This window comes from Hyperolius riggenbachi, chromosome 1, assembly GCF_040937935.1.
Source record: "Hyperolius riggenbachi isolate aHypRig1 chromosome 1, aHypRig1.pri, whole genome shotgun sequence".
NCBI lineage: Eukaryota > Metazoa > Chordata > Amphibia > Anura > Hyperoliidae > Hyperolius > Hyperolius riggenbachi.
In genome coordinates, this window is record NC_090646.1 from 214,469,290 (window position 1) to 214,491,774 (window position 22,485).

General features: G+C 42.7%; 1 protein-coding gene across 1 annotated transcript in view; it reads right to left on the minus strand.

Annotated features, from left to right (window-relative positions):
* Nucleotides 1–22,485, minus strand: part of BLTP1 (bridge-like lipid transfer protein family member 1) — a 399,009-nt gene that overhangs the window by 341,265 nt on the left and 35,259 nt on the right. The window contains exons 4-5 of the mRNA XM_068280272.1: nucleotides 7,353–7,431; nucleotides 2,035–2,099 (exon numbers count right to left, since the gene is read on the minus strand). Coding sequence (XP_068136373.1) covers nucleotides 2,035–2,099; nucleotides 7,353–7,431 — 144 coding nt within the window. The remainder of the gene's footprint in view (nucleotides 1–2,034; nucleotides 2,100–7,352; nucleotides 7,432–22,485) is intronic.

Genomic DNA, 22,485 nt, shown 5'->3' on the forward strand with positions numbered 1-22,485 from the left:
ATCGGTGATCGGGAACCATGTTCCCTTTCACTGATCCCAGGGCTACCGGGCAGCACAGCGGGGATGCGGGGGCGCGCCCGCGATCGCGGGCGGGAGCGCGCCCAAGCGCGGGAGCGCTGCAGAGCTGCCGCCCGGACGTGAGCTTCACGTCCGGGCTGCGGAAATGGTTAAAGAGACACTGAAGCGAAAAAAAAATTATGATATTATGATTTGTATGTGTAGCACAGCTAAGAAATAAAACATTAAGATCAGATACATCATTGTAATTGTTTCCAGTACAGGAAGAGTTAAGAAACTCCAGTTGTTATCTCTATGCAAAAAAGCCATTACATCTCTACGACTTTCAAAGTCGTGTAGAGGGCTGTCTTCTGACTTTTATTATCTCAACTGTAAGTGAACAGTTTTCTTTTTATCTGCTAGAGGAGAGGTCATTAGTTCACAGGCTGCTCTGAAAGAATCATTTTGAATGCAGAGTGTTGTGTAATCTGCACATATTAGAGAATGATGCAATGTTAGAAAACACACTATATACCTGAAAATAAAAATATGAGAATATTTTCATTATATCATATATTTTTTTCCGCTTCAGTATCTCTTTAAATAGTGTATCTGGTAACAAATGCCGTCTGTATAGGATAATTAATTAATTGCACCTCTTACAGATCCAGGTGTCATTTAGAGAGAAGTGACATCCTTCGGCTGTAACAGCTATTTCTATACTCCCCATGTGTGAGATAAAAGCCTGTACACACACACACACACTCACACTCACACTCACACGCAAAGAAAACGCTTACAGCAGAACAGAGAAGGAGGTCGCTTTCTAGTGACGCCAAGATCTGTAAGGCCCCGTTCACATCACAAACGCGGATGGCCACGCATGCGGAACGCAACGCATGCAAACGCACGACATCCGCGTTTGTGTGCGTTGCGTGCCTGATCCCATCACTGAAAAGTGAATGGGAAAGCCACGCGTTTTTACAAAAAATGCGTGCAGCATGCGTTCCCGGACCGCACAGGTCCGGAACGCATGCAGTGTGAACATCAGACATTGCACTCTATGCAATGTCTGATGTCGTGCGTGTCGGCCACCTGCACGCGTTTCCAAAACGCGGCTGGAAACGCGTGCAGTGTGAACGGGGCCTAAGAGGTGCTATACATTATCCTATCCAGCCGGCATTTGTAACAAGATACACTACCTAATAAGTGTTTGTCTTACTATTAGAAACATGCTACTAGGGTTATCCCAGAAACCAACAGTAGTGCCCCTTTAAATTACCAGCTGATCACAACTGGTAGAAAATGATTTTTGGCAGCCGCGTGTGACCGTCTGATTATCCCTGTGTTCCCTGTGTAATCATTTTCCAGTCAGCAAGAAAATTATTCATCAGTTCCTAGGCAAACAAAAATCAGATCTGGCTGAAATCCAATGTTTTTATCAAACTATTAGTGGTAGGATTTGCTGTTCCCTTAGCCTATGAGAGGGCTGGAAAATCACAGCATGGGCTAAGCAAATATGGCAAACTTCTGCAAAACGTGGACACTTCATGCTGAATGCACTAGCAGTGAAGTCAATATAATCAACTTCGCTACCAGAACCAGCACCTGGCTTGTTCTCTCTGTAATTAGCTGTATTTGCATGGAATAGCATATACTATGATTGTAATTACTTTCATATGACCCTGGGTACAGGGAAGCACACACAATCAGCCAGCACACAGGTCATCTGGCACTGTGTATATCACTGATCCATCAAGACGTGATTAATTCTGCACCCTGGACTGTCCTTGTATGTATCATAATATGTCATCCATTTTCATATGCGTGATATCTTGAGTACCGGCTTGCCAATGTTAAGCAATATCATATTGCTCTTGATGACTTTGCTAACATCACTATCTTTTTTTTAATACAACCTGAATAGGCTGCATATATAGTAGGGTTCATAATCAAGACATACAAAGTTAATTTAATGAGACAGGCAATGATTATATAGTTCTTTTACAAGTTATCATGGATATTTTATACACTTACCATGCTGTTTCTGTTTTGGGTTATACATCTTCCACCAGCGAAATATAATAAATCCATCTTGTATTCTAAAACACAAAAATGACATGCATTACAATTAATCCCTTGCATTCACTCATCCTGCTCTCTCCACAGATCATACTGATGTTTTTGTAAGTAAAATGTGAAAACTGTGCGTGTAGCAAGGTATAACAGAGCCAGATTTCATTCTTCTTCCACTGGAGCTGAAAAACAGCCCTGATTCTGCCCTGTCTGTCCACAAGAAAACTAAAAGCAAGCAATTTTAATTCATCTTCAAGGGCACAGTAGTGATAGCTGCCAGACACTGGAAGGAAAATGCAGGTTTATACCATTAAAGTGGAACTCGAGTCAAAGAAAGCAAGCCTGTGTAGCAGGGACCTCTGTAATTACAATATTTTGAAGTCATAACTATGAACAGGAAAGGGATTTATCTCAGGGACCAGTCTGTTCTTGAAGGGGACGTGTTGGAAGCAGGAAGGAAAAACCGTCATAAAGATATGAAAGAGTGACAAAGGACAAACTATGGCAAAATAGCAGTTGTGCTGTGGTGGCTCCAATATGCAGTGATTAATACCTCCCAAAAGTGGTCCAAGGAAGGTAAAAAGCTTCACATTTTACACTGGGGTCATGATTAGTCATGGCTCATTAATGCAAGTTGGGAGAGAAGTCTGGTCTAATTCCATTGAAGAGCTACTGTAACACAAATTGTCGAAGAACTTCAAGGAAGCCAGTAATGCAGTAATGAAGAAGTAAAGCAGTACCAGCCATAGCATGTTGTATTTCAGAGCTGACACAATGCTCCCATGCAGCTTAATAAAGTAGTCATCTGTTGCTGCACTTGGTAAAAAACAAAAAGGGGTAAGGGAGGGGGCAGTCAGTGTTTTTCAGGCTCTTTTTCACTTTGGAATTTATAGTGGAGGTCCACTTTAAGACGTTCATGATTCTAATTGATTCAAATAGAGGAATTTACTACGGTACTTCTTTTCATTTCAAGTTCATTAAAATCTCTATTTCTTTTTTGATTTGCTGGAACCTGGTATGGATAAATATGAATGAGCCATCTCATAGCTTAGCAGAATGGCTGAACGCTACATTTTGTGTGAATTGGTCTTCAGTTGCTTAAAATTGTGTTCTAAAAATGCGGTCACACAATCTGAAGCAACAGCAGTATCTTTGGACAGGGCTGCTGTCATTGTTAAACTAAGCATCACGCTTTTCAGATTACAAGAATTCAGGGCACATAGAGGATTGTGAAAACATTCATAATCCTTGGATTCAAGATCAGCAAGTGTAACAGAAATAAAATGTCTGTCTCTGCAGAGTGTACCTACACAATATAAAGCAACCTGTTCAAAGGTATTCCCCTAAATTTCTGCAAAAACGATCAGCACTGTTTATGCACATAAATAGTAGTAAGAAATCAAACAGCAGAGTGAAACAAAAAGCACTTATTGCATTGTATAAACCAGAACAGCACTATAACTACACCTTTTGCAATTATCCACTTTAAAGCAAAACACACAGTAATCTACTAAGCAATGCTTATATATGTCTGTAAACAAAGCTAGATTTTAATTTTAAGTATACAGCTCATGTGCTTATGAGTGGGTTAGTAGGCAGCGCACGTCCTTACAAAGAGAGTGGGTCACTGCACAGCACAGTGAGTTGTTTAGTGGGCAAGGGATATGCGAGCAGCTAATGGATAAATGTACAGCAAATGTGCACATGGGTAAGTGTACAGCGCATGTTCTTACCGTGAAGGCCAGGCCTAGCACAAGGCACAATAGGCATGAGCCTATACACACACACCAGTGTGCTGAGAGGTGATCATCACAGGTTCACAAACGCAGGCTTACCATCCCTGGAGCACAGAAAGCTCTCTATGCTCCCTCCGGAGCGCCTAGCCCAGCCAGGGTACACTTGTGCTGTGATTCGATGAATTAACCCGTAAATCTCAATGCACATGCAGGTTTAACATGCCAGAACTTCTGTGACCATAGGTGGCCAAAATGTACAGCCAACCCTGATAGTGTGCTAAGCATCGGCGTATAATGCATGTGTAAGCTTAAAGCACATACGAGATGAAAATAAACAATTGTATCTATCCTCCTCCTCCTAAAAATTATTTTTTAAAGTGTCTCCCATGGGTAAATGTACAGAGCAGGTTCACAGCGTGTGCTAAAATATACAGTGTGTGTGTCTACACAGCACATCAGTAAGCACACAGAACATGTGTAAAGTGTATGGATAATAGTATATTGTGTGGGTGTAGAGCAAGTAGGTGTGTATAAAGTTGGTAAAAAAGTTAACAGCACACATAATTACAGTTCATGAGAGAGCATAGTGTACGGTTGTACAGTGCATGGGAAATTGTACAGAGCATATTGTTTATGGGTAGGTGTACAGTGTATGGGTTCACAGAAAATGGGTGTTTAGCACATTGGGGTCACGCAATGCGCAGTGGATTGCGACTGGCCAATTTATGGGAGCGGAGAATGGGAAAAGAGTGGCCGAGGAGGACGGCAAGGGGGCCCATCATAAGTATAAATTATGCATTGCATACAGTCTCAGGTTTCCTTTAAGAGGACTATCACATGGGCAGCCAGGACCAGGTAGTATTCAGCTGGCACAGCCGTCCAGACCTCCTTTAGTGCTTCTTCTCCTATCACTACAGAAGCCAGCTGATTGTAAACACTGTTATCTATATCCACTGGCCTCTGCAGCATATTCAGCTTGGTGTTAAAGGAGCCAGTGGATACAGATAATAATGAGGACTGTTGACATCTGTAATGAAGGTAGAAATTAAGCCTTCTGCAACTTCCTTCTTTACTAGCACACAGCAGGGACACAGGGTGGTGTTCATACCTGGTTCTGTGCTCAGTCAAGTTCCCCAGATCTACTCCATGCTCTGTACACATACTGCTGCTACATCCAAAGTCAACTGTAGCCAGGAAAGACGGTGCAGGCAGAAGCACCTGTGAGCCACAGGATGCCTGCAGACATTCTAGTTCTCAACTTGTGCCTGTCCCCAGACACTGCGCTGGCACTTGTCTTAGGGGGGGATTCTGGGCTCCAGTAACCCTGCCCCCCCCCCCCCCCCCCCCAACCTGCCTATGAGCATTATATATTTTATGTGTATGACGCTGTAGATAGTGGGAATGTATGAAAAGTTATTACATAATGAGGGCTCTATCACATTATGTGGGTTTGAGCGCACAGGCAATGACTTTAAAATTCACGGTATACATTTTCACAAGAAAGCCTTATTAGTTCACACATTTGTTTGGACATTTGTGTCGCACTGTGTTTTTAAAACCGCAGCATGTTTATTTTTTGTTGTGCAGATGTATAATTTCCAATGACAGTGGTTGATAATACAAACACATAAATGTGCACCGACGCCTCAATTCACATGAAGCTAGCAGATAAACAGATTGTTGGTTTCACTTATCCATACATATTTATTTATTTTTCATGGTTTTTGCTTTAGGATTTGTCTTTTTTCAAGATGTCATAATATCATTGTTGAAATACTGTATAATTGATTTATTTAATGGTGTAAAATAGCTTGTGAAAACATTTTCTGCTTTTGCCTGGCAGTGTGGGAATTATGGCTTAATCAGGTGAATTCCTGACTGACTCATATTTAAAGAAAAAAGTGGGGGAAAATAGGAAAATGAAAGTAGACAGTCTGTTACCAGAAACTGAAAGTAGTCTGGTGATGGACAAGGCTAAATGCATACATATGCAAGTCAGGGAGGGAAAAGTCCATTGCATAGTATAAACGTGGAAACTTAGATTGAGTGAGGGCTGCTTAATATAGAAAATGAAATGAGAGAGACAGAAAGAGAGAGAGGAACAGAGGGACTGGTAATGTACTGATATTTTTGCTAATGTCCTTTTGACAACTAATACTTTTCCAACGTATCTCAATCTTTTCATTTGAATGCTGATTATAACCATTTTTGTATATTCTTGTTTGTAACTTGAGGAATATATTTTTACATAAAAAGATTCTAGTCTTAGGCCTCTTTCACAGTGTGGCGTAAAAGTCGCACGTTAGAAAATGTTTCAACGCAGACTAACGCACAGTAATACTAAGTCTGTGCGACATTCACAGTGCACACGTTGCGTTTGTGTGTAACGTGTGGTGTTATTAGAAGGTGCTGCATGCTGTGTGTTATACACATTATTAGCTGCGTTGGACTGTTTGCACATGCTCAGCAATGACTTGGAAGCATTCTTTTCGTTGCCTGTATGCTCTACTGTATGCGACCATAAGTTGCGTTGCATTAAGTTGCGTTGCAACTTTTTTGGGGCATTGCATACTAATTTGTGTTGCGACTTTAACGTTGCATCAAAACGCAACGTCCTTCTGGGAAAAAGTCCTAAGTGTTGTAATTATTTCAATGAGGGGGTAACTGTTACAAATCTATATTGAGGTTAACAGTGATTTTGTAACCCATATAACTGGCTCTGGGAGAATTAATGATTTAATGAGTTAGAGGAACCCCCATTTTTACAATAATTATGTATAAATGATTTGGTCTGTGTTTGCCCATTGTAAAATCTTTTAAATCCCTGATTTACATTCTGACATGTATTACATGGTGACATTTTTACTGTCGGCAGGTGATGTAGCTGCTGCATGCTTTTTTGGCAGTTGGAAACAGCTATAAACAGCTATTTCCCACAATGCAACAAGGTTCACAGACAGGAAACTCCCAGGAGTACCACTGTTCTCTGAGCTTCTTGTGGGCGGGGTTTCACCACAATATCAGTCATACAGCACCTCCTGATAGTCTGTTTGTGAAACGGAATAGATTTCTCATTTAAAAGGGGGCATCAGCTACTGATTGGGATAATGTTCAATTCTTGGTTGGAGTTTCTCTTTAAAATAAGTTAGTTAACCTATATTGTATAGGTGCTCACACATTTACTGTACAACCCAGAAATATGACCTCTTTTAAGTTGCATCCCAGCATTATGGTTTTTTTTTACATTATGATCAAAGCTTTTTATTTATTTCACACAAATACATATAGGTTATATGAAAATACAACCTTATTTTCCCTTCAAGCAACCTCCTCAAGCCAACTCTTTGTCTTTCAGTCTCAACCTCACCTTATAAAAAGCTCAAGAATTTTCCCAAAACTTTTTATTAGACAATGATTTGTGCTTTATTCATTATATAATCTCTTGCTTAAAAAGATTATTCATAAACTTTTTCCAGTTAGCAGAAACTCACGTGAGGCTCCAAAATAAGAAATCCCACACAGGTTCTAAGAATGAACACATACCTAATGGACATGTCTTCAGTAATATAGTAGATTTCACGTAGCATGATTTTTCCAGAGAGGACGGAAAAGGAAAACGATCCTGTTATAAAAAAAAAGACCATTATTTAAGTTATAAATAAAAACAAGACCGTCTAAATTCAATTTAATATTCAGGAGTGGTAACCATTACTGACCTAAATTATCTGCTGAAAAACTGAGAAAACAAAAAAGCCATCCATTTGTGTATAATCAGACATGACACGTGACAAAAAAATAGAACAACTTTCTTAAACATTTTATTTTGGGATAAGTCACAGTGCTTAGGCAAGTTGCAGAACAATCCTGCTTGTCAACTCGTTGCCCATACAATTCTATGGGCCTGTTTACAGTACTGCATTAGGGATAACGCTATCCTAGCTCGCTGCATGCAGGCTTTGTATTAAAGTCTATGTCCAGTATCCATTGCAGTTCACACTCATAACATGTGGTGGCTGGATAGTGTAATGGTTCTGCAGTGCTTCTGACACAGGAGACCTGGGTTCGAATCTCGGCTCTGCCTGTTCAGTAAGCCAGCACCTGTTCAGTAGTATCACTGCTACTGCCTATAGAGCGCATACTAGTGGCTGCAACTCTGGCGCTTTGAGTCTGCCAGGAAAAAAGTGCGATATTAATGGTCTGTGTTTGTTTACTTTATGCAACTGACCACTGTGAACCCAGCCTTTTTCTTTTTAGTTAATTACAAGATATCATAGACAAAAACCATTAAAACAATTGAAAGCACATGAATTGCGTCCCATTCAGTAAACAGTGCACATCCTGTTTACAGATACATGCCCGATACCTAAACTGTGCCAGAAAGTGTCCAATTCTGTTTTCATTATCAGATCAAACCTTTCTGAAGACTTCCTTTTCTGACCAGTTAATTAATAACATGGAAGGCTATTTATTGATAATGTCCAATTTTAAGCAAAGAGAGGCATTTGACACTGTCGACCACTCCCTCCTCCTCCACTCCCTGCAGCTAATGGGCATTCAGGACCTAGCCTTAGCCTAGATCTCCTCCTACCTCTCCAACCGCTCCTTCACAACATTTTTCAATGGCTCCTCATCCACTCCTACACCCCTCTCAGTTGGTGTTCCTCAAGGTTCCGTCCTAGGACCACTACTGTTCTCACTCTATACTGCCTCAATCGGCAAAATCATCTCCTCCATGGGTTTCAATTACCACCTGTATGCCAGATGACACCCAGATATATCTCCACACCCCAGATCTTTCCTCCTCTACCATGGACAAAGTCTCTGCCTGCCTCACATCCATTTCCTCCTGCATGGCTGCCAGGTACCTAAAGCTTAATTTGGATAAGACTGAGCTTCTAATATTCCCAACCCGCACAGCTGCACCCCTCCCAGAGCTGCACGTCACTATTGAAAATACTACTATCCACACTACCTCCCAAGCCCGCTGTCTAGGCGTTACTCTGGACTCAGAACTTTCCTTTACAGCCCATATCCAAGGTATTTCCAGATCCTGCAATTTCCACCTCCGCAACATCTCCAAGATCCGCTCCTACCTGTCCCCTGACACCACTAAACTCCTTATCCACGCCCTTGTCATCTCCCGCCTAGACTACTGCAATTCTCTTTTATCTGGCCTCCCCTCTAACCGTACTGACCCACTTAAATTGGTAATGAATGCGGCAGCCAGACTGATACATTCTTCTCACCGCAGCGCCTCTACAACTCCACTCTGTAAAGCACTACACTGGCTCCCCATCAGCTTTAGGATCAATTTCAAAATCCTGTGCTTGGCCTACAAATCAGTGCACAAGACCTGCCCGACCTACATCTCTGATCTGGTCCACAGGCACATACCAGCCCGCCCCGTCTGATCCTCCAATGACCTGTGCCTAGTCGCACCACACATAACTCAGTCACACGCACGATTGCAGGACTTCACCAGGGCTGCCCCTACTCTCTGGAACTCGCTCCCACCAGCCGTCAGACTCGCCCCCACTTTTAATACCTTCAAACAAGCTCTCAAGACTCACCTCTTCATGCTCGCATACCCCCCTACACCAGCACCATAATATGTTCTGTTAGACCCCCTCTCAAAAGAGGGGTGTCTCCACCCCACCCTTTACATTGTAAGCCTCTGGCAGGGCCCTCCTCCTTAATGTATCCAGCTTGATTATGCAATCTTACTCACAACCACCCCTCTTGCAGACTCGAACAGTCTCTATTTTGACCTATGACACTGTATTGTCATCAAATCATTTGCATGATCTTGTTTTGTTGTGAGTTTCTGTATGTTCTACCTGTATGTTAACCCGTTTATCTATTGTGCAGCGCTGCGTAATATGTTGGCGCTTTATAAATACAATAAATAATAATAATAATAATTTTTCCCCCTATATGTATTGCCATTGCCTTCTATGGAAAAAAAAAATCAAACATGGTTGTCAATCCACTTTCAAAGTAACAGCAACTGTATTTGCTTCAAAGTGACAGCCACTGTATTTGCACTCCATTTCATTGGTTTCCCACATGTTACCCCCCCCCCCCCTTTCCTTTTAAGCCTGCTAGTATAACCCTCCCAAAATAGTGTCCAATCATAATGTCCTCATTTAGTGCCCACGTTGTATTACTGCTTATAATAATATCCTCAATATACTGTAATACTCTGTAATTACAGAGCCTCAATTTTCCATGCATCCCCCCCACACACACCTGTTTGCCATTCTCAAAGTGCTTTTGAAATGAAGAAAGCCCTAAGAATAGCCCATGGGGAGATGGGCTAGGCCAAAACCTGTCAGTTTTGTCAGATTTCTACTACCTACTGCAAGTGACAGCAGCATAGGAGAAAGAAATGTATAGCTCATTTAACTCTATGAAAAAAAGGTACTTTATGTATGATGTATGGGCACCATACAGTGCCCATACATATTGTACCATGTATGGGCACTGTATGGTGCCCATATATGGTAAAAAAAATTCCTTTTTTTTCGATTAGATAATTTCATTCAATTATTCCGTTAGATCGAATATAAAGATTTTTCCAACATGTCCGTTCAGATTTTTATCGAAAAAAGGCGATAATTGTTTGTTTTTCTTGATCAAATAAAAGAGATTCTTTTTGACATTCAATTTGATCATCTTGGTCAAATAAGCAGGAAAATCAAACATTTTTATTGTACCGTGTATGGGACCATTTGTTGCATGTGTTTACGTGTATTTTACATTATACAATTTTTGTAATAGTGGTCATTTAAATGAAAGGTGCGATTTTTGAAGACTATGATCAGTTGGCTACCCTGAAACAAAAAGGTATATACATTGTTTGAAATGCACATTCACTGGCCATGAGTACACAAGATCCGCAAACCCCCTTTTAGCGAGCAAATAATAAAATGCTCACGATTTCTGGACACACCGTAAACTCCATAATCTCCCGCCAAAATTTCTGTGACTTAGAGCAGCACCATACCACATGCACAAACGTTCCCATATGTTCACTTCTTTTCAAACCATACAGCGCTGTCCTCCTTAATACCCACTGGCTGTGGGTCTGGCAATAGCTGCCAAGGTCACCAAAATCCACTCTGGTCAAAAGGTATTTGCACTATTATCCTCAGCGCTGAATATCCAAACATCAAATGGTGATAGCTGCAGTGACCCCGTGCTCCAGACAGACAGGTGACCATCACCAAATGAACACATCAATGCAATGCTCCTGAGGATGGTGCAACGCCAAAACTGGTAGAGCTGTGGAGACTGAGCAACAGGGCTGTGGAGTCGGTACAAAAATCTTCAGACTCCAACTCTGACTCATCAGTTTATGAAACCATGACTCAGACTCCAACTCCGGGTACCCAAAATTCCTTCGACTCAGACTCCTTAAGGTGTGTACACATGCACTATGGCCGCCAATGACGGGTCCGTCAGAAACTCCTGCTGGGCGGACTTTCAGGCGACAGTAACGCATGTGTGCGCACTGTCGGCAGACTGATAAGGTTGTTTCTGAGCGATCCGCCCGGAGGATCGTATAGAAACAGCCTTATCAGTCCACCGACAGTGCGTACACACGCGCTACTGTCGCCTGAAAGTCCGCCCAGCGGGAGGGTCTGACGGACCAGTCGTTGGCGGCCGTAGTGCGTGTGTACACACCGTTAGTCTAATACTTAACAGGGCTGTGGATTTAGTACAAAAGTCATCCGACTACGATTCCTCAGTTTATGAAATCAACGACTCCAACTCCAGGTGCCCGAAATTACCCCGACTCCAACTCCTCGACTCCAACTCCACAGCCCTGCTGAGCAATACTCTACAACTGATCTGATCTATAGAAGTACTGGATATGCATTATATGCTGTTTTAAAGTGACGGGTCCCTTGTAATAAAGGCCCTTGATGTGAGTACCATTTGAATGCATTTTAGTACGCACTAACAGTGAATTGATGTGTTCATTTGGTGACGGTCCCCTGTCTGTCTGTTGGAGCACGGGGTGACTGCAACTATTACCATTTGATGTTTGGATATTCAGCGCTGAGGATAATAGTGAAAATTTCCCATATGTTGTTACACCTAAAGATAAAAGTGTAACTGGGTAAGCCAACCCTCAAAAGCTGTAAGCGTGCAACTTAGGTCACCTGAAACTTTTTTTAGGGTCCAAGTATGTTCCGATGTTCCCTAACATCCACCGACAGCTTGTTTATGATGGGACCTGCTACTAAATTGTTGCATCTCCCTCCATAAAGCAGAACATGCTTTTGTATGGGGAATGGTTATCCAAAACAATCAGGGACAACTATTTGAAGATTATCACTGCAAGTGCCTTTTGTTCTAAATAGCTGGTTTAGAAATTTACTATACTGTTTGTATATCAAGTTAATATCCTAATGCCAGGTGTGGCAGTTAGCAAAGAGTACATAAATTGTGCAAGTCAGATATCTGGGATTTGACACAGGATGACTGAAAGGATTTTTTTCTAATTCTTTATTTGTAAAAAGTAAAAATGTTTACATACAAAATATGTCACAGGAAAATGTGGTAATATACAGCAAGGAACAGGAACATATACCGTAAATGTTCAAAACCGACAGACAAAAATCACAATAAGTATGTCCACTTTGCTGATTAAGTAGGAGAAATAACCATCAAAAAAAATTTCCTGAGAGGCAGCATTAGTGCGTTACCTAGACTGCAGTTTCAAATGAAACAGGAATTCTTATTTGCTATGTAGCAGCACTTTACATGTATGTAATAACTAAAATATGTGATATAAACATCTCATAACAACCTAACAACCAGAACAGTGGGTCCATTAAGTTCTACCCCTCCCTCCAAAGGTCACAACAACAGGTAAAAGCAGGTAACATATTACACAGCGATCTCTCAAAGCCAATAGGGAAGTACTGTAGTTATTGGGTAGACTGCAAGAATTTCAATAAAGCACTTCTTACTATATTATACTCTGCCTGAGGCAGTAAGTATTTAAATCATCTATACAATTATGAATCTTTCGAAAGAAACTCAGGCCCATATGCAATTCACTTTTTCTCCTGAGTTTTCTCCCAGGTGATATTTTTACACCTCGTCATAAAATGCCTTTTAAACCACCAGCAAGCAAGAAAATACTCAAAATAATTTTGATAGTACCTTCTTACCTACTTTTTGATACTTTTTCAGTTGTAAAGTGCTGCAAAGTTATTTTAAAGAAAAGAGGAAAATTATTTCCTAGGACAGCAGTTCTCAAAGTGGGTGCAGCGGCGCCCTTGTGCGCAGCGAGCACATCCCAGGGGTGCCACAGTTCCTGCGCAGCTTTTTTTTTTAACAATGCATTATTTTGTCAGCACTTGCTGACACACACCGGTTCGTCTGAATTCTTTGCCCAGCAGAGATGTCAGAGCAGCGCCACCCCTCTGTCACGAAGTGGACAGCTCTGATTGGTCTGCTGCTCACTGGTGGGTGGGTGTAGAAGAACAGAACAATCAGAGCCGTCCCACTCCGGACTTTGAGCCGTGCTGCTCATTTCTGGCTGAGACTCATAGTGACGGCAGACAAGTTATGCTCACACCTTCATAGTGAGTTAGTGACTTCATAGATAAGTTCGGCTCACAACCATTTCCCCGTGTGTGGCGTGATGTGGGGGCAGGGGGTTGGTGGCGATCCAAGGTGCAGGACACATTTCTGTCAGGGGGGTTTCTCTCAGGCCCACATGGTTTCTGTAAGGGTTGCCTTAAGTCCCCACGTGGGGGCGATCTCAGGCCCACACGTTTCCTGGTGGGGGGGGGGGGGGCACTTACTGGTTTTCTCTCAGGCCCACACATGATGTATGCTGGGGAGTTACCTTCAGACCCCGTTTTTACCTTGGGGGTTGCTCTTGGGTACCACTCATGAAGTTACCTGAGGGCAGGGGGATGGCTCTCATGCATCAATTTATTAAAATTTATATTCGTTATCTGTGATGTAGTGAGCCACAGCAATCATTGTTTAATCAATTAGTGGCAAACTGACCAAAATGAAGGATTGGGAAGCGGGGGAAGATCGATGGCACATAGGGGTGCCTCGAGAACAATTCAAAAGCCAAGGGTGCCCTCATCCGAAAAATTTTGAGAACCACTGCTCTAGGAGATCACACAGGAGTAAAAGTGAATTGCATTTGTCCAGAGTGTCTTCACACATTTGACTATTGTGACAGATATCGGGAGGATTTGGGTGGAAAAGTCCAGGACGGGATTTATGTCTCACCCAGGTTCAGGTCATTTGCATCCCTGTTCCCTTGATCCAGGCCAGCTTTTAAGCAGGGCTGGATCTCCTGCAGAAAAAAAAAAAAAAAAAAAAAAAACCTTGATAGGCTGCAGGCTGTCAGTTTGTAGTTGCTCTCTGCCTGGGGAGGACCTAGATAGGTCAGGAGAGCTTGCTCAAGGCAAGGTAATCTGGAAAGCTACTTTGTTTGGACTGAAAGTTATAATACTGTAGGGAGTGTTAGGCTCTTCACAGTGGCTTAGACAGGGAAGTTACCTGTGTTTAGACTAGCAGCCTGAGTGGCAGGATTTCATTTACTGTTTTGTATTGACAATTTTTACTACTTGCCTGTATATAGTGTATAAAGCTGTAAATAAACACCACGTTTTGCTGTTGAACACCATTGGAGCCTGCTGTGCCTGTGTTTCAAGCTCATCCCAGGGAGCTCAGCACCCCGCTACCTACTAATCCCTTACACTATCTATGGGCAAAAGTTAGTTTTATTTCTAGGACACATCAGATTAGGGTGAATGGAATTCTTGTCTGAAGTCAACCTGTCATTTTGGAGATATCGCCACTTGCTGATAAGCTGTGACAGAGCATGTCGGTCAGAAACAAAAATCCAAATCATCTAATTCTTCCTAACCACTACTACTTGTTTTACCCTAACAGACAAAATTAAAAACCAGAAAACCCCTATTAAAATAAATTGGTGCGTGATAAAAGATCTGTTCAGCCAGTTCCACCCATTAAGTCTGGGAAAGGGTACAGTTGTTAGGTTTTAAAGACCAAAAAAGCAACTGAAACATGCATTGATTTGCATTTACTTCATTGTGTATGGGAAAGTACAAGTGTGACTGTAAAAACCTGTAGCAAGAAGACTACAAAAGCTGCCAATTTGTATGACCTCTTAAAGTGGACCTGAACTCTTGCACAGGACAGAAAAAAAACAGAGAGAAATGCACCCTGTATGTATTTAGAAGGTTTTAGCCTGTCCAATTCCCCCTCATTTATGTCTAATCACAAGTTGTAATCTGATCTCTCTCTGTGTCACATGACTGCCTATGGCAGAGATGGCAGATGAGCCAATTTGAAAGCACTGGATGTTAACAATATGTCTGCTTCCATGAATCAGGAAGTAGAAATAGTGCAGATTGATTTTAAGATTTTTATCAGCTGTAACAAAGAAATGTTTTTTGTTTTGTTGTGTATCTTTTAGAGCAGAGAGAACTTATGAGCTTAGTCAGGTCCGCTTTAACAAATGCTACCTGCCTAGCTGACATGCTGGTCCTATGTCCCAACTACTGCAAATCAGGTGTTCTGACACACTTATATTCGTGAAGCAGAAACTACTGAAGCCAGTATACTAGAACACTAGACAGGAAATTGGGATCTTTGTAATCGCAAATTACAGTAGTATGCTGTTTTCAGATTCCTCTCACTATAGGTTTCCTTTCATGTCAGCTAAGGTCCAGAAATGTAAATATCTTGCACAGCAAACTGTAGTGAGCCCATTGTAATGGCTTATTTGGCTACATTGATAGTTGTTCATTAGGACACAGTCTGTATACAAGTTTGAGGAAGAATATTATAACTAGTCTTTGGTAATTTCTCAGCTATTTCTCAGCACACAAAGCACAAGATAGCCTTTCATCCAGCTTCACAGAGTACATTGCTGTCAACAATGAATATAGAGATATCATTATGTTGTCAAGAATGCAGCATGTTCTGACAGGGGAGGTGTAGCCTACCTCAAAACTGCTGCAATCATAATTTTGGAGGCTATTTGCATGGCAATTTAGTATATTGTTAGCAAGTTCCATACAGCATTTTTGGGGTCACTTGAATACGTGAATGCTTATGGACACCGCTGTCTCAGGATGTTCAAAGTGGACTGTCATGTTTTGTTTTTTTTAGTTTCTATAAACTTTGTTCTCAATAGATTTACTTACTAATTTATATATCACTGTGCTAAAAGGATTCTTTGATTTTAATGTATCATACAAAAATGTTAAAAATACATTTGACATTCTGGTGACAGTGTCACTATAGTCCTCTAATTACAGCTTCCAGAGTTTCTTCTCTTCCATGATGTAGGCTGCAGGAATAACATAATAAACAGTAAGTAGCAGAATGGGACATTCTGCTAATTTCCATAAGGGCATGTTAACCACCTTAGCGGTATGGACGAGCTCAGCTCATCCATTACCGCCAGAGGGTGCCGCTCAGGCCCTGCTGGGCCGATTTTAATGAAATAAAGTGCAGCACACGCAGCCGGCACTTTGCCAGCCGCGTGTGCTGCCTGATCGTGACCAGCGGCAAAAGAGGGTCCCCCCAGCCGCCTGAGCCCTGCGCAGCCGGAACAAATAGTTCCGGCCAGCGCTAAGGGCTGGATCGGAGGCGGCTGACGTCAGGACGTCGGCTGGCGTCCATGACGTCACTCCGCTCGTCGCCATGGCGACGAAGTAAGCAAAACACGGAAGGCCGCTCATTGCGGCCTTCCGTGTTACTTTTGGCCGCCGGAGGCGATCAGAAGAACGCCTCCGGAGCGCCCTCTAGTGGGCTTTCATGCAGCCAACTTTCAGTTGGCTGCATGAAATAGTTTTTTTTTTATTTTAAAAAAACCCTCCCGCAGCCACCCTGGCGATCTTAATAGAACGCCAGGATGGTTAAATCCCATAATACTACTCCTGGATCTGAGTGACAGCAGATTCATTTTTAAAGCCTCATCTACACGCGTAGATGAGGCTCCGATCCATCGCCTCTTCCGCGTCCACGCTCGCCCGCCGGATTCGATACCCGCTCGTCCCCGCGCATCTTCCGCTCGATTCCCTGCCATTGTACCCTTGCGGGGAACGAGCAGGGAATCGGCGGTAGCAAGATCCGACCTGTCGGATCTTCTCAACCGAGCCGCATTAGCGGCTCTATTGATAAGCCACATCGCCGCCTCATCTACACGTGAAGATGAGGCTTTAGACAAGTGCATGGATTAAAGCAAACCAAAAGCAAAAATAAGCTTATGAGATATTGGCCTCAATTCACTAATATCATGCTGGTGATAATAAGGCAAGAAAAAAAAAAACTTACCACCGCACATCGATCTTGCCTTATTAAGATGTAGAGATAAGTTTTCACAGTGAGAGAGTTATCTTATCTCACTTCAGTCCTTAACCACTTAAGTACCAGTGGTCTCTGCCCACTTAAAGGGGAACTGAAGAGAGAGGTATATGGAAGCTGCCATGTTTATTTCCTTTCAAGCAATACCAGTTGCCTGGCAGCCCTGCTGATCCTCTGCCTCTAATACTATTAGCCATAGCCCCTGAAAAAGCATGCAGCAGATCAGGTGTTTCAGACTTTAAAGTCAGATGTGACAAGACTAGCTGCATGCTTGTTTCTGGTGTTATTCAGATACTATTGCAGAGAAATAGACCAGCAGGGATGCCAGGCAACTGGTATTGATTAAAAGGAAATAAATATGGCAGCCTCCGTATACCTCTTACTTCAGTTCCCCTTTAAGGAACAGAGACCACTGGTACAAAAATGACGAAATTCCGACGAATCGCAGCGCATACCCGCCACAATCGCGGCACGCCGGGATCCTCAGGACATAGACTCTGCCGTCTCTATGATGGCAGAGTCATGTGAGCAGGTCAGGAGCCGCTTTCAATGGCTCCTGACCATGTCTATCAATGTAAGTCAATGGGAGCGGCTGACATTGATCGACACGGCCAGGAGCCAATTAAATCGGCTCCTGACCGGCTCTCACATGCTCTGACGTCATAGAGACAGGCAGAGCCTGTGAGCTGCGGCGAGAAACTCTGGGTGTGAGCGTTGCGATTGGCGGGGAGCGACGGAAACGGCAAATGCGCGCTGCAGACGGTGATTGAAATCTACGCCCTGTCAGCCAGGATCCCACCAAAATAAGATGTAGATTTCAAACACCGCGGTCCTAAAGTAGTTAAGTTACCTCGTCTGTAGTTATTTTCACATGCAATTAATTAACAGTCTGCCTTTAACTTTAGAATTCTGTAGTTATTTTAAGGATTGAAACGTTAGTTTTAGAGCTCTCTCCTCAACTTATTCTGGGAATACACTCTTCATTTCTGCCGTGCGGTTCTCCTCCTACCGTTTTTGCAGCTCAATTCTGCAGTCGATTATCTTCTGCTTGTTTTTCTTATCTTTTTCCATTTACTTCTATCAGAAATCAAGGGAGATCGGACGTGTCGGAAAATATCTATCAAACCATCTAAATCACCTCAAAAACTAACCGTGTATTCCCAGCATTAAAGACAGAAGAGTTAAGTTTAAGTTTGCCTGAGGTAAATTGTTTAGTGAATACTACACTCAGCTCAGAAACGCTATTAAAGACAGATGATAAGCTTAGTGAATTGTCGGCGGATCATTCAGAAACAGCCTTATCAGTCCGCCAACAGACTGTACACACGCTGTACTGTCTGCTGAAAACCCGCTCAGCGGGAGGTGCCGACGGACCCGTTGTTGGCTTCAGTCAGACATGTGTACAAGCCTTTACTGTTTGTTGGCTGTTTGAGATAAGGAAATGATCAGGAAAGTTGCAGGAAAGTTCAAAGGTTAATTATGTGTTTTGTTTTATAGCTTGAAGGACAGAGTGTGGTTTCTAAACTACAAATATGACAGAATGATACAATGTTATAATAAAAAAAAATATATAACGTAAAATAAAAATATGAGACTATTTTCTTTGCTACTTATGTTCTGTTCCTTATACGTACTACACATAACTCATATCATAAGGTGTTTTTTTTTTTTACTTCAGGTTTGTTTTAAATAGACCACAGCCAGGAAAAAAAGAGAACTATGTGAATGAATAGAGGAGAGAACAAATTCTCAGGAGGTAACCATATATCAGTCCTTGCAGAGTGACTATAAGCTAGTCTAATGCCTGGAAAATAGTTAGAATCCAAAAGAAAGGCAAACCTTGAGTCTCTACACAGACCTTAGATTTCCTGCTGGAAACCAGGTTTGGGCAACACAGACATGCAAACCAAGGAAGAAAGGACAATGTGTGCGGTATGATCAGGGGACTCTGAAGGATGAGGACCACTTTGCGCTGCTCCATACATACAGAAATCAGTGAAACCCGCTTCAACTCCATCCTCGACTTAATTTTCTTAAATGGAGAGGAAACTCAATATTCTTCTGGAAAAGAAGGAATCCTCAGTGGAAATAAATTGCTGCACAGAATGTCATGCATAGACTGAGGGGGCAAGAATGAATGCTAAATCTATGATGTTTACAGATTGCTTACCCATTACACCTGTATTGTACCTTTACATCCAAGGACTCACCCACTCTCCTATTCTCTCCATCTTATTTTTGCATTGGCTATTTCAGTATGTATCTTGGTTCTGCCAAACACTGTATTTCCCACAGGATTGAGGGGTTAGAGCTACAGCCAGAATCCAAATCTCTTCCACATATACATCAATGAACGGTTTTCCACCATTGAAAACTCATCAGTACCAGGATGAACTGTATTCAATACAACAGTGAACATCCTACATTATACAGATGAACTCTTATGCTAGCACCAAAAGAGGGCAGCCTGTTAGACAACCTGGTGAAATGTAGCATAAAAATGGACACTTCTCATCAGAAGTTAGAAAGGGGCCCCTCTTTCACAGTACTGTACATGATTGCATACTTCCCTTTGTAGAGGTGACAAATATTCCTTCCTTGGTCTGGAAACATACCAATGTGCAACTTTAAGCTACTCATAAAGGCTCTAAAAGAAAAGGTCTGCTTAACTTTCCTTGCTATTAGTAAACAAATATAACATCTCAAACCACCAATAATGTTCTAGCTAAAGAGATTTGGCAACGTGATCACACCATGTGGCTTGCGCAAAAGGTGGATCAGCGCATCACCAGGCCGCCTCCGAATGGCCTACAATCAGAGGTGCGCAGAGCCCCCCAAGAAACTGTAAACGCACCTTGAACCCAAACAGAAGCTCTGCATATACACCAAAAGCAAGGCTGCTAAGTGGGAGCAGCTGACCAAAAATGAATTAAATAAGCAAAGAAATGAACAGCGCTACTTAAAAACAGATAAGTGCCTACCTGCAAAAGAGTGCAAGCCTCACTTGTGGGATAGAATACACACCTAGCATGCGCATAACCAGTCTACCACTGGAGGATGTTGGTTTCCTGTAACAGCTTGCATGCAACTTGTTAAGTACTCGTCCCTCCCACTGCGGAGAAGTCATCCCCCTATGCAGTTTCTTGGGGGGCTCAGCGCACCTCTGATTATAGGCCAATCAGAGGCGGCCTGATGATGCGCTGATTAACCTTTTGCGCAATTTTTTATTTTACTTGGTAGCGCACCCAGGCTATGCATATGCATAGGTTAGGATTTAGTTAGTGTTAGGTCTCCTCCCATATGAGGATGACTTCTCTGCAGTGGGAGGGACGAGTACTTAACAAGTTGCATGCAAGCTGTTACAGGAAACCACATTTCTTTGCTATGTACACCATGTGGCTGACACAGACACATACAAACACAAGTAGAACAGATTGTGTTAGGGTACCCATGAGGGAAAGGTTCCCTTCCTAATGCATTGCTCCAAATATAAAAAAAAATGGATGGACTTAATACCAGACAAGTTTTATAGGGAAATAGGAAACACTACAATGTTCAGGGAGTGCAGGAATCCAGAGTGAATTGTAGCTTTCTGTGTCACAGCATGCCACAGACTGAGAGAAGCATGGATGAACTCAAATCACATAATGTCCACAGAATACTTATCCATTACACCTCTACCACTCCTTTGCATCCCAGGACCTAACATTTTCATTTTCCCCCTTCTTTCTTTTGCTTGGACAATGCCAATATGCATCATTTTATTCCTGCCAATAAAGGCTATTTTTAATTTGTATTTGTGGTAACAAGGTTGAGGCAGAGACAGTGGTAGATAGTGGGATGTACGTGTAGTACAGCTAAGAAATAGAACATTAGTAGCAAAGATATGAGACTCATATTGTTTCCAGTACAGGAAGAGTTAAGAAACTCCATGTAAGAGATCGCGGAAAAGCTGCCACAGGTGCTACTGAGCAGGCGGCTGATTCCGCTTCTAGTGCGGCGGTTGGCACGCGGAAGCGTGTGTTTGGTAGCAGGGCAGAACGCGGAAAAGCCGCCGCATGCAACAACAGTAAGGCGGCTGGTTCCGCGTCCAGCGCAGCGGTTTGCACGCGGCAGCGTGTGTCTGGTGTGGCTGAGTCTGTTAGTGCACATAGGCTTAGGAATACACGCGCGCGCGCGCTGAGAGGCAGAATTCTTATACTAAGCAGGAAGAGTCAGCTGACCACGCCGATCAGCTGACTCCTGAGCGGGATACTATTGGTTGAGCAATTAGGGGTGGTGCTGGAGAGCACTAATCCATATATAGTTCCTGCTGGTCACTTGCAAATTGTCTGCCGTTGCGATCACTACGTGGAAGCACTCAGACCTAGTCAGATCCTTCAGTGTGTTTGAACCAGGTGGACCTGGGAATACGCACTTAGCCAGATTATTTGAATTGTATTCTGTTTATGCTTAAGCTAGTTCCAGGGTGTAGAGACCAAGGACCTCACACCCAGCTTAGGGAACTGTGTTGTCATCTGTGTTGTGCCTCAAGCTAGTTCCAGGGTGTAGAGACAAAGGACCTCACACCCAGCTTAGGGAACTGTGTTGTCATCTGTGTTGTGCCTCAAGCTAGTTCCAGGGTGTAGAGACCAAGGACCTCACACCCAGCTTAGGGAACCGTACTACCATCTGTGTTATCTTTCAGACTAGTTCCAGGGTGCTGAGACTACGGTCCTCGTACCCAGTCTAGGGAACTGTATTATCATCGGTGTATTCTTCAGACTAGTTCCGGGGTGCTGAGACCAAGGACCTTGCACCCAGAATAGGCATTGTTTGATATATGTTATGACTTATAGCTTTTCTGACTACTCCTCTGTCTTCTGATTCGGTAACTCGTATATCTGATATTCCATTGCCAGACCCTGCTTGACTTGGACACCGAATCAGCCTTCTGTCTTTGTACTTTATCTGTCAGTGTGTTGCCGACCCGGCGTGCCCGACCTCGAGAGCTATCTCTCCCCTTAAGAGATAGTCTCCAGATCAGATAGTGACATCCCCCTTTAGGTGTCACTCACTCTTAGGCCCTTCCTGTCTTCAGCCTGACTCCTTCCCCCGGAGAGCCTCAGGCTGCTGGAAGGTTCCTGTGCTCCCAGAGCTGTGTCTCTACATTGTATACCACCTGCTCAGCAGGTACATCACTCAAAGTATTACTGTTACACCAAACACTCACATATCTATAGGTGTCCAGAGGTTAGCAATATATCTGATTATCGGTGATACTGCAGATCATCAATAATCGGGTATATATCTG